The sequence below is a fragment of the Podarcis bocagei genome (assembly GCF_964188305.1).
Source record: "Podarcis bocagei genome assembly, chromosome: 2".
Classification (NCBI taxonomy): domain Eukaryota; kingdom Metazoa; phylum Chordata; class Lepidosauria; order Squamata; family Lacertidae; genus Podarcis; species Podarcis bocagei.
Window position 1 is genome coordinate 24720152 of NC_138126.1, and position 16492 is coordinate 24736643.

At 46.3% G+C, this 16492-nt stretch overlaps 1 protein-coding gene across 2 annotated transcripts in view; it reads left to right on the forward strand.

Moving 5' to 3' along the window:
• Nucleotides 1-16492, forward strand: part of SETD5 (SET domain containing 5) — a 63514-nt gene that overhangs the window by 37588 nt on the left and 9434 nt on the right. The window contains exons 14-19 of one of the 2 annotated variants that reach the window (XM_081181738.1): nucleotides 2791-3054; nucleotides 3738-4058; nucleotides 5716-5958; nucleotides 8612-8741; nucleotides 12158-12411; nucleotides 16127-16183. In XM_081181738.1, the coding sequence (XP_081037864.1) occupies nucleotides 2791-3054; nucleotides 3738-4058; nucleotides 5716-5958; nucleotides 8612-8741; nucleotides 12158-12411; nucleotides 16127-16183 (1269 nt within the window). The remainder of the gene's footprint in view (nucleotides 1-2790; nucleotides 3055-3737; nucleotides 4059-5715; nucleotides 5959-8611; nucleotides 8742-12157; nucleotides 12412-16126; nucleotides 16184-16492) is intronic. The other variant, XM_081181739.1, reaches the window with a different exon arrangement.

Consider the following 16492-nt stretch of genomic DNA (forward strand, 5'->3'; position numbering starts at 1 on the left):
CCTCTCTCTTTTTTTGTAATGGGTAGAGTCCCTCCCATAGGTAGTGAGTTTTTATCCTGCCTTCTCACACAGTGTTGTCTGGTTAACTAGTCTGATCTGCCTCCCTCATGTCAGCATTATTGTTCTGCTCCTGTTCTTCAGGGTTGCTGCTGTTTTCACTAGCCCAGGTGCCATGTTGGCTATGGATTCTGATTATGTGGTTTAAAATAGTGGTTTTCAAAGTGTCTGCGTTCAGGGAATCTTTTCCATGTTGGCTTGTCTGCAGCAGAACCCTGCACACTGCAAAGGATTCTGGGACATAGTGTCCATGTTCTGTTCAAGCAGGAAACTGGCCAGATCTGTTGGGCCTCACCAGTGCCCTGTTTGAACTAAGTCTTAGCCTGTGGCTTTGCATTTGTAGGGAAGATCAAGAGTAGTGGCCGTGCTGTCTTCAATGACGCTTGTCCACTACAGTGTCTATCTTCTTACTAAGGAGAGCTTTGTTAAGCTTCTGAGAAACAGCAGGATGCCCTGCAAAACAAAGATGCAAAAGCAAGATTACTTGTGGAAGGGAGTCAGAGTCAGGGGCTCAGCAGGCTTGATTCAGGAACCTGTTAAGAAATCTTAACAACCATCTAGGCCTCCTCATGGCAGTTTTAGAAACAGATATTAAAGCTAGGAGCCACATGGCACCTTTTAACCTAGTCTTCAGTTGCCGCTACGGAATGCCTCAGCGCCCTGCTGATCAGCTGATCTATGCAGCAGCATAACACCGAAAGATGTGCCTCTTTTGGTGCTGTGCTGCTCTGCAAATCAGCTGCTCTGCAGCGCAGCGCAGCACCAAAAGAGGCATTTCTTTTGCTGCCGTGCTGCCCCACCAGCCAGCTGACTGGCCCAGCAGGGCAGCAGTGCCAGCCAGCCAGATGGAGATGTTATTCAGCAAACCTGGCGACCAGGTATCTCCACTTCCTCACAAAAGGCTGGTTGCCTATTGTGAAATGTGGCTGGCGCTCTGATATTTTCAAGCACTACCCCATGGCTTAGGGACGCGGGTGGCGCTGTGGGAAAAACCTCAGCGCCTAGGACTTGCCGATCACATGGTTGGCAGTTCGAATCCCCGCGGCGGGGTGCGCTCCCGTCGTTCGGTCCCAATGCCTGCCAACCTAGCAGTTTGAAAGCACCCCCGGGTGCAAGTAGATAAATAGGGACCGCTTACCAGCGGGAAGGTAAACGGCGTTCCGTGTGCTGCGCTGGCTCGCCAGATGCAGCTTCGTCACGCTGGCCACGTGACCCGGAAGTGTCTGCGGACAGCGCTGGCTCCCGGCCTATAGAGTGAGATGAGCGCACAACCCTAGAGTCTGGCAAGACTGGCCCGTACGGGCAGGGGTACCTTTACCTTTTTCCTTTACCCCATGGCTGTTGAAAGTGAAGTAAAATGGCAGCAGCTCAGATAACAGCAGTTCCTTTTCATCCTTGAACCTAAGAATAGACAGACAAGAAAAGAAGAGAGGTTAGTCAACATGAGGAAGCTTCAAAGGAAGCCTACAGACATAGGAAATGGAAGGTAAACGACAATAGTCCCCCCCTTGAATCTTAGCACTGCCTATCCGTGCCAAACAAAAAAATATAACTTGGTCCAGTTAGCCAGTGTATGTATATGAGGGATAGGATTGAATAGGGTGGGAGATGAGGAAAAGCTGGCATTTTCCCTAGCAGCAACACTAGCTTGTTGCTTGTATCACTGTTTTGAATCCCCTGGAGCGTATATTGCCTGAACAGCCATCTTTTTATGTTATTCTAATGGCCACTGCTACTGCTTCTTTCTTATTTCCTGCTAAAACCGATATGAGCGGCACACACTTTCATCGGTTGGGCTTCTGTAGCCTTGGAAACAAGGTGCTTTCTTGTCACGGCCTTTAAAAACGAAACAGTGTCCTTTAAACGGTTATACAGAGAAGTGGAATATTCATTATCAATTTAAAAACAGCAACAACCAAAGTTTGATTCAAAAGGCAGAATCCAAAGCACAGAATATCCTGAGAGGAAGGTACAGTTGAGGAAGACCTAAAGTTGGGGGGGGGGGTTAGGAAGAAGCAAGTGAGAGATGACTTAGCAAGCAGTTTAATGACTTAAGTATAAATGTGGGGGGGGGGGAGACAGGGGTAACACGCATTTTAATCCTAGGCACCTAATATTTCCACATGACCATGCTGTTCTGAATTGCAATTGCTTTGAGATCAGTGTATTCTGAGTTGACAGAGAACTAGCACCCTGTGTTCCGTGTGGTCAGTGCTCAGGCAAGTTGATCCACGAGGAATGGAGAGCAGGACATTATTGGGATGTCTACTGAAGGAGCGTCTCCACCCCCATCGTTCTGCCCGGACGCTGAGGTCCAGCACCGAGGGCCTTCTGGCGGTTCCCTCATTGCGAGAAGCAAAGCTACAGGGAACCAGGCAGAGGGCCTTCTCGGTAGTGGCGCCCGCCCTGTGGAACGCCCTCCCACCAGATGTCAAAGAGAACAACAACTACCAGACTTTTAGAAGACATCTTTAAGGCAGCCCTGTTCAGGGAAGCTTTTAATCTGTGATATTTTACTGTATTTTTTGTTTCTATGGAAGCCGCCCAGAGTGGCTGGGGAAACCCAGCCAGATGGGCGGGGTACAAATAATAAATTATTATTATTATTATTACTGGTTTGCCACTGTTGATCTGTTGTGTTTCCCCTTCTTCCCTTCTTCCCTGGTCTGCCGTTTTTTTTTTACCCATTTGTACCTGTTCTGCTGACTTTGATTTGTGCTTCGGTTGGGCTAGACCCGAGAAGATCGGAAGGTAGAAGCCATCATGCACGTGTTTGAGAACCTGGAAAAAAGAAAGAGGAGGCGAGATCTCCCATCGGACCGAAGCAGCACAGACGCAGAAGTGGTGGTCACGGCAGAGACTCCAGAACCGGAGGAAGTAAAAGCTGAGCCAAATGAAACTGAGGAGAGCAGTTTGGCTTCAAGTGTTTCTGTGCCAAGTGCCCCTTCCAGTGCCAGCAGCGTTGGAGTGAACACACGGAGGTCTTCACAGGCCGGGGTAAGAAGAAGGGCAGAACTGCCAAGGGTTTGGCCCCAGTAACTTTGGGAATTACAGTGGAATTGCTGTGTGCAACTCCATGTTCAGAAAGGATATCCTTCCAGCTACCAGATGCTGGAAGTGTAATTCAACCTTCCTGTTGTATTAAAACGTCCACTGGAATGTAATTATATATTATATAATTAGACCATTGGCTTGATCCAACATGACAATTGGTTGTGAGCCCCTGACTGGTAGCATTTTCAGTGTTACAAGGCATGTGCTGGATTTGAAAGAAGTCACGTTTCATTGGGCGTGCTGAGAGCACAAGGGAAGGTGGGGGCCATATTTTGGCATGGACTTGCTGTCTACAAATCAGCACAGTTACTTTCACAGACCATGTTGTACTGGCACCCTTGGACACTTCTTATTGGACTCAGAATATGCCAGCTGGCACCTGTTTGGCAAATGCTTCAAGGGGTGAAAACAGTATTCTAGAGGGAGCATTGCATTAAGATGCAAGTAAAACTCCCCCAACCCCCAAAGAATACTAGCGTCCCAGATTTTCCCTTGACTCTCCCTTTACACTCCAGGAATTAAACCTTTACAAATATATTTCGCCAGGCTGCTCCTGTTTGAGAGCAAATGTGTACAGGCGCAGGTTCTCAATAATTCCATACCTTACACTGGGCTTTGCTCTGCAGGAAACGGCAGCAGAGAAACCAGTCTCTAAAACAGCACCGTCAAAACCAGCTAGGCCGCGACCCAAAAGCCGGTTTTCCCGTTATCGGAGTAGTTCCGCACAGCGGCTGAGAAGGCAAAAACAAGCCAGCTCCCAACAGGCTGAGCTCTCTCAAGCAGCTCCAGAGGAGGGAAACGCCGTGAGCACAGTAATGGCGGCGGAAGTCAGCAGTGTGGAGGGTCCTGGAGAAGGGAAGCAGTTGATGGGTTCTGACCCAGCTGTGGCTGCAGTTGCAGGAACACAGGCCAGCCGGGCTGCACTCAAGTATCCCAAAACGAAAAAGGTAAATCAACTGAGGTATGGGCAGGATGTATCTTAAAGGTAAAGGTGCCCCGACCATTAGCTCCAGTCGCGGATGATTCTGGGGTTGCGGTGCTCATCTCGCTCTATAGGCCGAGGGAGCCGGCGTTTGTCCGCAGACAGCTTCCGGGTCATGTGGTCAGCATGACTAAGCTGCTTCTGGCGAACCAGAGCAGCGCACGGAAACACCGTTTACTTTCCCGCCAGAGCGGTACCTAGTTATCTACTTGCACTTGTCGTGCTTTCGAACTGCTAGGTGGGTAGGAGCTGGGACTGAACAACGGGAGCTCACCCCGTCGTGGGGATTCGAACTGCCAACCTTCTGATCGGCAAGCCCTAGGCTCTGTGGTTTAGACAAACATAAGCATATTGCAGGATGTATCTTAGGACCCTGCAATATGCTTATGTTTGGGTAACAAACACAGTGTGTGGCAGGTTTATAAATTACAACAGGAGCTGTACAGAGACTTCAGTGGTACTATCTGAGTCAAGAAGACAAGATTTGACAATCCTGATTTTCCAAAGCCTCCTCCACTGGTTTCCCAACCCTATCAACATTCTCCAGTGAATTACTATCCATTTTCTAAAGGGTGAAAATAATTTTAGCCCAGTGAAAAGAAATGGAGGAAAATGGCTTTTTATGAGATTCCAGTGAGACAGAAATTCTCAAACTGTGTGAGCTCCAGGCAGGTTGACTGTGGAAAGGTTGCAGAACATTTGAGAATATCTGTGCTTGGACCTGCACTTGCCTTATTTTTTCTCTCTGAGTAATGGAGATGGGAGGCCATTTTGACCCAGGGACAGATTTATTGAACAGACAAACAAGTCATTTCCTAGGGCCTGTGATTTTCGTAATAGTGCACTGATTTTGATAATGGTGCCAGAACCATCAAAAAGGTTTATTAAGTGGACTGCTAAGACCTCCAGCAATTTACAAGTGGTCTGCCAAGAAAATAAATAAAATAAAAATTGAAAACTGCTGCAGTAGAAACTTAACATTGCTAGAACCATTTGAGGAAAAGCAATCAAGCTGAACTTAATTTTCTATGGTGTAACCCATCTTAAGCCAAGATCTGTTTTTTAATGGACACTTCTTCAACTCAGTTTTTAATAAGAGATTCAGAACATGATTTCTAGACCTTTAAAATGATACAAGTGGCACTCTTGCAGCCCAACAATGGGGCAGGTTTTGGCACCTTCCAGATCAGAGGGATTTCTTCCAGGAAGAGGTGATTGATGAGAACAGCAGTTCTCATTGTAAGACCTTATGAATTACACCAATGAGACCTTTCCAAAGATGTCATTGCCAGGCCACTTGTATATATCTTACGCACCAGATTTAAGAATGCATTTGAGGGTTTTCATGGCGGGGGGGGGGGGGGTATTGTTGTTGGCCCATAACCCAATGGTAGGGCATATACTCTGCCTCAGGTCTCATCTCTGCTACTTCCAACCTTAATAAAGAGATGTTTGGTAGCAGGGCTGGGGAAGTTCCCTGCTTGAAACCATGGACAATCAGGGCCCAGGCAGAGTAGACAGTTCTGGGCCCACCTATTCCCACCTCTCCCTATTGACTATTTTGTCTTGTCTTTACAAGTTCCTTGCATAGTAAGACACATTTCTGTTATTTCTGCTTTCAGTATCTAGTTACAGAATGGCTGAATGACAAGGCAGAGAAACAGGAGTGCCCCATTGAGTGCCCTTTACGTATCACCACTGACCCAACCGTGCTGGCTACCACCCTCAATATGTTGCCAGGCCTTGTCCACTCCCCCCTCATTTGCACCACGCCCAAACACTACATCCGTTTTGGTTCTCCCTTCACCCCAGAAAGGCGAAGGCGGCCGGTTCAGCTGGATGGGAACTACAGCTCATGCAAAAAGGTATGTCTGCTTTTGGTTGTGGTCCGTGCACTTGGCCCAATATTTCTTTTTTAAAAAAAGAAAAGAAATTTGAATGTCTAATGAACATGCATGACTTTCCTTAAAGCACCCCAAAATATGCCCAGGTTTGGTTTACTGAAACTCTTCCTGGAAAAGAAACATACAACTAAAATTGTTTTAACTGGTTCTCGTATTTTCAGTGGATGTAGGGAACAGCTTCTCCCTGCTTACAACACTGCCTCATGACACTTTAAAAATTACAGAAAAGGCATGGTCTTCTTCCATAGGCTCACTAGCTGTTCCTAGATGTGAATAGATTATGCACTGCATGCATTGTTAGAAAGACAAGACTGGTGTGTTTGAACTCCTATACAGTGGTACCTCAGGTTAAGAACTTAATTCGTTCTGGAGGTCCGTTCTTAACCTAAAATTGTTTCTTAACCCGAGGTACCAATTTAGCTAATGGGGCCTCACGCCACCGCCACACAATTTCTGTTCTCATCCTGAAGCAAAGTTCTTAACCCGAGGTACTATTTCTGGGTTAGCGGAGTCTGTAACCTGAAGCATCTGTAACCCGAGGTACCACTGTATTTAAATACAGGCTCTTGCAGGATTTCTTAAAACGCTTTATTGTATGGGTTTAAAAAACTGCAGTAGCTGAAACATCTAAGTAGTAATTGATGCACCTTGCCTACTGGGACTAAGATTCTAAATTAGGTGCACTGTACACATCTTGAATTTTGTGGTTGCCAAGATATTGCTGATTGAGATCTCTTGAACAGAGATAACCTGTGATGATTCTCGGTTAGGTGAGCAGGAAGGAAAGTGCATTTCACACCTGTTTTCTCTCTGCACCGCAAGCTGTAGCTAGATTAGGGAGACTCGGAAAGTCAAGAGTATCTGTTTCAAGAAGGGCTTTGCATAGCCCAGGACTGGGTGTGAGACATTCACCATGATGCACACATTGTGATGCCAGCTCTAGATTTTCCGTAGACAAGTTTTCATTTTAATCTTTTGCTTTATTTTTCTAGGCTACTAGTTACGTTGTGTGTCTAATGCTTTCTTTAAATGTATTTTTTGCCTTGAGAGGCAATACCTACTCAGAGTCTGCCTAAAGCAGCTTGTTTTTCATGCCTTACAAAGGCAGGATTAATAGCTGGGTTTCCAGAGGGCTCTAAGCTGCAAAGGAATGGCCCATGGACACAGGAATGCCCTGTATGCAGTTTCCTGGGCCTCACGAGTTACCTGGTATAAAACAACAAAACAACCCCCCACCCATAAAATTGTGTCAACATAACCCCTCAGGCAGATAAGCAGATTGGGAGTCTATTCTGGTTTAGGCTGCTTAAGTAATGAAAGTAGTTCTCATAATACATGACAGCTTTTTAATAAAGCTAATATTTGGGTATCTTGCTTGTATTTTGCCAAGTTGCCTGTCAAGGGCAAGGTTCAAGAAAGGGGATAGCCAGCAACAGGACTATGAGGAAGTGGCTTCTGTCTACTTGAGTCTTGAGTGGGCCAATGCATTTCCACAACTATCTTGAACACCCACAAGGGCTTTGAAACTTGTTTTCCAACAAAATTGTGGGATGGTCTATGTGCACATTTGCGTGGTGAGTCTAGAGCAGCATAGGATGGCCATACTACTGGTCGTCTCTATTTCTTTGCCTGCTTTTGTTGAATGTATATTCTATGCTGCAACCAGGCCAGAAATGGGCTCCCAGCATTTCCTTTTAGACTGCTAAGCATATCTTTGCCATATCTTGCTCTGACACAGCGGGATAAGCCGTATTTAGAATGCACCTTCTGCTAATTGGGCCCTGAATCCGGTTCATTTCTCCGTGTGAATGTCCTGGCCAGCTAACCCCAGTGTGCTTTTGGGCACAAAGCAAAGAATTCAATTTTACTTTCCTAATTTCAGTTTAGAGCATTAATAACATAATCCTGTGTGCTTAATTAGCATCGGTAATTTCCAGATTTGGTTTTACCGTGTGCGTGTTCAACATATGAGAGTCTTGGACTAGGTAGGAGTGGCAAGCTGTTGTTTTTATGTTTCCATATGCTAAAATAGTGGTACCTCCCTAGTAAAAAAAAAAGGCAAAGCAAAAAAGCCGGATGCTGGCGTTCAAATCTTTTCATATAAAGATACTGTTCTAGTTGTCATGGCTTGTGGAGATGCATTTGAAAATGGGCTATAATAGGTGAATGGCTCAGAGTCCAAGGGGATGAAACTTTTGGCCTGCACTGGCTCCCTCTCTCTCCTTTAAGGCTCCTAGCTAAGTTTCCCTACACACAAGCCCCTGTTGCCCTCCCTGCCTTAGGCCATTTCCTTCTCCTACTGCACCATCATTTGCCAGTTAAAAATATGGGCTCAGCCTAAAACATGTATATTGAGTGACGTCATGGAAAATAGACTATTTGCATAGAGGCATCACTTATTTTTAGTAAAAACAACAACTTTGAGTTGGGGTACAGGTTGTAAACGGCCCCACCCATAAAGCGATTGAGGTGAAAACAGATCCTCCCCATCCCCTGGGGCATTGACCAATAACAGATGGAAATTGCTGAAAGTGGTCTGTTGCAAGTCGGGGGCGGGGGGAGAAACACTTTAAGTGGGAGCCTGTGCATTATTAAGCAAGGTTTGTTTTTGCAGCGTTGGATGAAGCAGGCTCTGGAAGAAGGGATGACTCAGACCTCAGCTGCTTCCCAAGAGAACAGAACTCAGTGTCTATACCAAAGCAACGAGAGCGGTAGCACTTCTGGCATCTGCAAGGAAAACGCAGGTTGGTTGAGAGGCCTCCATGTTTCAGTGGTGCACCGTGGACGTCGTTTCAGTTTTCCACTCCTTGAAGGGCCACTTAGAAAGCAAGCAAGCATGATTGCAGTCAATAACTCTACATAACTCTGGCCTCCGTGTACTAACCAGTTTATTTATTCGTTTGTTTACTGCATTTGTATCTCACCTCGTTCTCCAAGGAACTCGAGGTGGAGTGCATAGTTATTCCCCTCCTCAATTAGTCTTCTGAACAACCCCATGAGGTAGGTTAGGCTGAGAAGCAGTGACTGGTTCAAGGTCACTCAGTGAGCTAGTGAGCAATAATAGGTACAGTGCACATAGAGTTGCATAGTGTTTTGCTACCTGTTGATACAGGCAGCTTCTTCTTCTTCTTCTTCTTCTTCTTCTTCTTCTTCTTCTTCTTCTTCTTCTTCTTCTTCTTCTTCATTCCTTCTTGTTATTTCCCAACAACTCAGGAGCCCAGGGTTTGTGATGGATTAGAGCTCAGAAATGCCACTCTCCTCATTGTATAACATCCTGTCCTTCACAGCTCCTCAGGTTGCTACGGTGGTTAGAGCGTGGTGCTAGCACCAAGGTTGTGGGCTCGAACCCCGTATGGGCCACCTCCATATTCCTGCATTGCGGGGGGTTGGACTGTGAACCTGGGGGTCCCTTCCAGTTCTACAATTCTGTGACTATGGCATGGGCCTGTTGCCATTCTGCAGATATCAACCCACCTGTTAGCCTGCTCCTGAGGGGAATGCAAGGGGGAACAAGCAGAAAAACCGCACAAGCTGCGTGAATGGTGTTTCTTTTGCCGGGTGACTACTCATTCTGACATTTCCCTTGCAGAGGGGGGCAGGGAGGAGTGTAAGAAGGGGATCCTCCTTTTCCAAGATCAAGAGAACCCATTCCCCTTTGGGCTTCATCTAGAAACAGAGACCTTATTCCCAGGGAGGAAGTGCACTGCACCAAACCCAGTGCTACCACCTTCCTCCACTTGCTGGGAAAATAACTGGTTAAAAGAGCAGGCACCTGGTTGCAGAACAGCCACTCTGCAGCACCGGAGCATACATCTGTGAGCAAAGCAAAAAGACAAGTTTTAAAAACAGTAACTTTGCATCTGTCTTTGCAGAGGAAGAGGGTGGCGATCTATCCAAGTCAGGGATCAGTTTTCCAAGGACGCGAGACGAGGCCCTAGGCAGTGTACAGATAACTGTGTGTTACACAAAGGTTAGAGGCATCGAAAGCAGAAAAGCACTAGTTCTGGGCAAATTGCAATTTTAAGCGAGAGGTGGGTGGGGGGAGCAGAAAAGGCTCTCTGGTGATCTTTCTAAGAGGCTTCTATGGGTTGGATTCTTTGAGTTAAAAGTTGTCCAGTGGCATTTCTTAGGACCACGAAATCATTTGGCTTTTGAGGGGTTTCTTGCAACTCAGATTAAGTTCTGTCACAGGACGTAAAGAAGTGCTGGGAAGGGCAGGCCTATGCAACTCCCTTGTTAATAGGGTGGCGGGAGAGAAGAGAGGTGCTGTTGTGGCTTGAGAAGGAAGGGAAATTGGGGGGAGGACTGTGTACAAGATTCTTATGCAAGGGACAGCTCACATATGCAAGTCAGCATCTTGGGGGAACAACTCAAGAGTGCTTTTTGCAGCTACTGAAATCAATAGTTGTGGGGTTGGGGATCTAACCTACCAGCAAAAACTTGGCAAATGACCTCCCACTATCCACTTACAACTATCCCGGGGCTGCTGTTAGGCAAAGGTTTGCATTGTGTGTTGAAGGGTAGAGCACAATCTTATCAGTAGATGGATGGAAACACTGGAGCAGCCCTAGTTCCCTTGGAATAGTTGACTCTTACTGGTTAGAAGGCAACTGTGGTTTTTTGGCCAACAGGATTGATGTCTGTCGATGGAATATCGGCTAATAGAGGTTCCCTTTGGGATGCAGGTGGGCAGCTTGCAGCTCTGAGCCAGATTCCATTTGGCCTGATTCCTTTTGTGTGGCAAGGAGGGAAAGAGGAGAAGGTATTGGAGAGCAGAGTGGACACTTTGACCTCTGACCCCACTCTCACTTTTGGCTCAGGCTCCACCCATCACCAATACAGTGGTACCTCGGGTTAAGAACTTAATTCGTTCTGGAGGTCCATTCTTAACCTGAAACTGTTCTTAAACTGAGGTACCACACTAGCTAATGGTGCCTCCCACTGCCACCACGCGATTTCTGTTCTCATCCTGAAGTAAAGTTCTTAACCAGAAGTACTAGTTCTGAGTCTGTAACCTGAAGCGTTTGTAACCCGAGGTACCACTGTATGTGACTCCAGCAGATTACCCTCCAGGGCATGTGACCCCCCCAGCAGAAAAAAGGCTGCCTGCCCTGCTTTAGACGTTCTACTGATAGTGTGACGGGTGGCTTACTGATGAGCAGCTACTTTGCAGCTGGGAAAAGTGTTTCAAGTTATCCAACTGTACGAGTGGGCGAAAGAAGCCTTGGTCTATTGAGAAAGAGAGATTAGCTTGTGTGTGCAGATGCAAAACACTCCAGTTGAAGGAAAGTGGGGGCTTCAAAGTTCTCTTTTGGTCTTGCCATCAGTAGCTGGTCTCTACCCTAGCAGGAGACTTGCTGCTGCAAGGGTAGTGGAATTTTGACAAAATAAAATTAACAAGGCCTCACCAGTGAAGATTGCTTGGTGCCTGAGGATAGAGATAATAGAGCCGAACAACCCTTTTACTGTACTTTGAGGATTGATTTGAAAGCATTGGGGGCAGTAAAGAGTGCAGAGAGGGAGGCCTGGATGTTGTCAACAGGAAACTTAACAGGGGGACTTGTGGGCATTCCTGCAGGACCTGCTGGATGTTTCCTGCAAGGACTAGTTCTTGTTCCGCCTTGTTTTGAATCCTTGCCAGATTTCCCATCAGCCTAATGAGTGCAAGGAAGATGCACCATTCCTAGCTCAGGAAGACTGCAGGTAAATGAAAGGAAGCTTCACAAGGAAGTGATGCGGCTGAGTGGCAGAGGGAGAGGCTTGGGTTATCACTTTCTGGGCCACGACCCTGTCTTTTGGCAAGATACATACTGCTGTGTTGGTGGAGATAATATGGAGATGATGTAGAGAGGCTTAGATTTTGGACAACCTAGACCTTATTAGCTTGTTGATTGCTTTTGGTTTGGACCCTTTTTTAATCTCAGCGAGTTCCCTTGAGCCCTGAAATTGGCCCCCTTTCTTACCTCCCCCTGTTTTGGTAGTGCTCCTCTTTGGAGAAAAGAAGGGTTCTTTTAGAGAGAGAGAGGGAGAGCTGAAGAGTTGTCAGTATGGCAAGAACCAGTCAAAAATTTAAAGATTCGTGTAGGGGGAGTAGATGATGAGCGTGGATTGGGGCTTTGTAATGGTAGAGTCACTACCTGGATGCTGTGTTGCCTTTCAGATTTCCTGAGCCCCCTGAAGAAGTGGAAGTCTCGCTATCTAATGGAGCAGAGTGTTACCAAGTTATTGAGACCGCTTTCTCCAGTCACTCCCCCACTTCCCGACCCCTCGGTTCCAGATGCGCTGAGCCCACACCTCACCACGTCCTCCTCATCCATGCCAGGAGAGGAGGAATGTCGAAGTAGCTGCGGTGTGATCTTCTCACCAATTCCCTCCTTGGCTGCTAGTCGTTGTAATACTCCACTACAGTTTGAGGTAAGTTGGGGGGCAGGATGGCAGCTTTCCCTGCAGACCTAGGATGTATGCATCAAAACTCCTTGGAAAGACACAGGTAGACCTAAGAAACGAGAAGATAGGTTTTTTAAAGAATCCTGTGTATTCCGAGAATTTGGCACCTGCAGATTATAAAGTCCCTATTCTCCTTTATTGTTATGCACAGTAGATGGATACTAGAGTGTGCAAAGAGTTACAGGTTACCAGAAACACTATTCCCTGCCCTCTGGTTCACTTAATCTCAGCTTCCCTACCCCAGTAGTATCCAGAGATGCTGTCAGCTTCTGGGCTGCTGCTCTCCTGCATTCACCTCTTAGCAAACTCTAAGCTTTGGAGAACATTAGCTGTATTGCATCCCAAGAATTCCCCATCTGCATGATGTGTTTCCTGTTCTTCTTACAGCCATTTGCCTCCCCCTTTCAAAACTTCTGTAAACCTTTGTAGTGCAATGCAGGTGTGAGTTGTGCAGGTAGCCTCAGTTTTGCAGTTTCCCTCATGACAAGCACGTGCCAGTGCTTTCATTCTGAAGCATCCCATTTTCTAACTTTTTATTGTGTCCCATATTTGTGCTTTGGGTGGAGTTGGCGCTTCCGATTCCCATTTTTCAATATTGGGCCACTAAACTCTTTAGGTCTGCTGCTGCCCCTTAGCAAAACTCCCTGGAAATGTCTATTCTTATGAAAGTTGAGATGACCACAATTTGGGATTCTGGACTTTCTGCTATTCTCAACTTTCTGCATAATTGTATGGGCTTTGAGTCTGGGCTGTGCATTTCTGTACACATAAGAAAACGCTATTGTACCGAGACAACCCAGACTGTTGGAATCCAGATTCTGCAGCTTCTAAAACGGTGCAAATCGGAAGCCTTTGCATGATTTCTCGTTCTTTGCAGAACTCTACTTCTGTTTATTTTTTATTTAACGAAATGTATGTACCGCTTGATTGTAACATAACCTCTAAGTGGTTTACAAGGAGGATTTATTCTGCTGACTGGGATGGCAGCTCTTAAGCCGCTTTAAATCCTGCTCACCAGCAGCCCTGACTCCTAAGATTCCATCAGGCATTGCCCACATATTCTCAAGTGTAGCTTCGCAACCATAGTTGCTCCTTTGGAAAAAAAAAAAAAGAGAGAAAAAAAATTCTTAAGCTGAATTCTGTGGCTGGTGTCCTGTGGCTTTTCTATACTTCCATATAATTGTAGCATTTCCACCACCGCGATTATGGCCCTGCTGCTTGAGCGCAAGTAGGTTGGTCATTATACAGTGCCTGATCATTAATTTTGCTTACTATCCAAATGGCAAGATCCCCAATCACTTTCCCAGTGCCTTTGGATTCAGGTCTCGTGGGCTCTTGCACAGTTAGGCCACTTCCAGTTCTGCACGGAAACAGAGACAGGACTCGTTGGGCTGGGGGAAATGCAGAATCGTGGTGTTGCCAGAAGCCACAGAAACTTGAGTGGCCTTAGCTGCACCAGTCTTAGTGAGACAGTGGCATGGGATGTCACTAGGACTTTGTATCTTGAGACTGGACGTTGGTCCCAATTTGCACTCCTGATTTGAAGCAGCACTTAAGGAGTGTTGGTCATAGCAAACTTCAGTTGGACTTCAAAGGTTTCTGCCCCGTGTAAGAAAGTGAGCGGCTTCTGCTGCTGTATGACTGAGTTTTCTGCCCACCTGCCCCTCTTTCTGTGTGTTGCAGGGAAAGGAGCCTTTCAATGTGTTAAAGTTTCTACCACCCATTCTCCCCAGTTTCCCTGTGTTGAGGCTTCCCCTTTTCACACCATTCCACTCATTCATGACACGTTATTTATGTTTCCTTTAAATTATTTCCTGCTGCATTTCTGCCCGATCCATAATTGTCTTTTTAAAAAAGGAAGAAGCAAGTTAAATAATAGTGCATTGTTAAACAGCAGATAGAAATAGTTCAAAGCAGCTTGAGCAGCCATCAAGTTGAGCCTACCTCCTATAAAATCAACAGTGAAGCTATAAAAAGTTACAAAAAAACCCTCAACCACACAAAAACAAACACAATAAAAAAATAGCCCAAAGCGCTAAGGGCCTTCTGGAGGTTCCCTCACTGCGAGAAGTGAGGTTACAGGGAACCAGGCGGAGGGCCTTCTCGGTAGTGGCACCTGCCCTATGGAACGCCCTCCCAGCAGATGTCGAGGAAATAAGCAACTAACTTACTTTTAAAGGACATCTGAAGGCAGCCCTGTTTAGGGAAGTTTTTAATGTTTAATGCTGTATTGTGGTTTTAACATTCGCTTGGGAGCCGCCCAGAGTGGCTGGGGAAACCCAGCCAGATGGGCAGGGTATTAATAATAACATCATTCTTCTTCTTCTTCTTCTTCTTCTTCTTCTTCTTCTTCTTCTGTTGGACTATTTTGACTGTTGTTAGCCGCCCTGAGCCCAGCTTCGGCTGGGGAGGGCGGGATATAAATAAAATTTATTATTATTATTATTATTATTATTATTATTATTATTATTATTATTATTATTATTATTTCCCAAGCTTGGGAATTCAGCTGTTGTTGAACTGCAACTCCCAACATCCCTAGCTAGCAGGACCATTGGTCAGGGATGATGGGAACTGTAGTCCAAAAACAGCTGGAGACCCAAGTTTGGGAACCCCTGCTCAAGAACATATTTCACTGTGCTTATGTGGTTTAGAGTTTAACCAGTCTTTCTCAATTCCATGTGTTCTCGATGTTTGAACTACATATGCCATCAGCCTAGGAGTTATTGTCCAAAGCATTTGAGGAGCCCCGGGGTGGGGAAGGGTAGTTTAGATAAAAGTACTTGTTGTGGGTCTGTGTCTCATGGGCTTCTGCGCTTAGGGATCTGAAGCTGTCTTACCTTGGAAGTGTTCAGAAGCTCAATATTTAATCTGTTATTAGTGGGGGGTTTTAGAGAGAGACCCAAAGTGACTTTCTTGGTAAGAGGATTTATGGCATGGCGACATCAGCTTAATAAAGGGGTTCTGCCATGTGTCGCTGCTCTTTTTGCCCCAACCAAATGTGGCTCTCCGGCCAGCACAACCCAGCAGATTCTGAGGGGGGCAGGTCTCCTCCTGCAGCTCGTGCTTTCCAGCACTGCATACCTCAGGAAGGGTCCCTAGGTTTACGGAGGAAGAGAATGATGCTTTCATGCAACGTTGCAGTTCCAGGTATGGAAGCATCTCCCATGCTTCATGCCCACCTTCCCTCAAGGAGCTAGTACCATAATTTCATATCCACTGTATCTCAAGGAGCAGCCAGCTGAGGATTTTCTACATAATGCCTTCACCTTTTAGTCTAGTCTGAAAGCAAGGCATTGTGGGTAGAGAGTGATACGCCAGCTCTCATCCGAGTGATGGGCTTCGTGAGGTGTTGCTGGTTGGCTGGGCATCCTCGGAACGCAAGGCAATGGAATGATCTCCAGTTTCTGCGCTGTCCTTTCATCCGGATACTAAAGTTGTAGCATGAGACACAGTAACTCCATCCTGGTTTTTTTCCCTACTCTGAAATCCATGTAATGTGTTTACTTCCCCCCCTAAGTGATGAGGCCACCCCTTTGATAGTCTCTTATCCTGCCCCCCACCCCCCGCAAATAGTTGTGGCTAACCTCTATGCTTGTTTCTTTTCTTTTTTTTTACTTCATTTTATTTTGCTTCTTGACTTGTAAAATTAGATGAATAACAAGATGCTTTTCCCTCCTAGAACGTATCCTCCCCTGAGAGTTCCCCTGCGCATAGGCCCGAGTCCCTGTCGCCCGAGGTAGTTATCACACCATCTCAATTGGAGGCGGAGAGAGTGTGTAGTTTGCGTGGTGAGCGTGTGTGTGTGTGTGTGTGTGTGTGTGTGTGTGTGTGTGTATACACACTTGGAGGGAGGAGGGATAGGGGAAGCAGTGGGTGGGGAAGAAGGGGCTAGTCAAGTCAGATTCCTTTGTTGTTGAAGTTGAGCATTGAGTGGTGAACGAAGGGAAAATGCCCACCACTTTCCAGTTAATTCTTCTGAAGTAGCATTTCCTGGGGAGTGGGGGAGAGAGAGAGAGAGAGAGAGAAGGGAAGGGAGAGGAGAAAA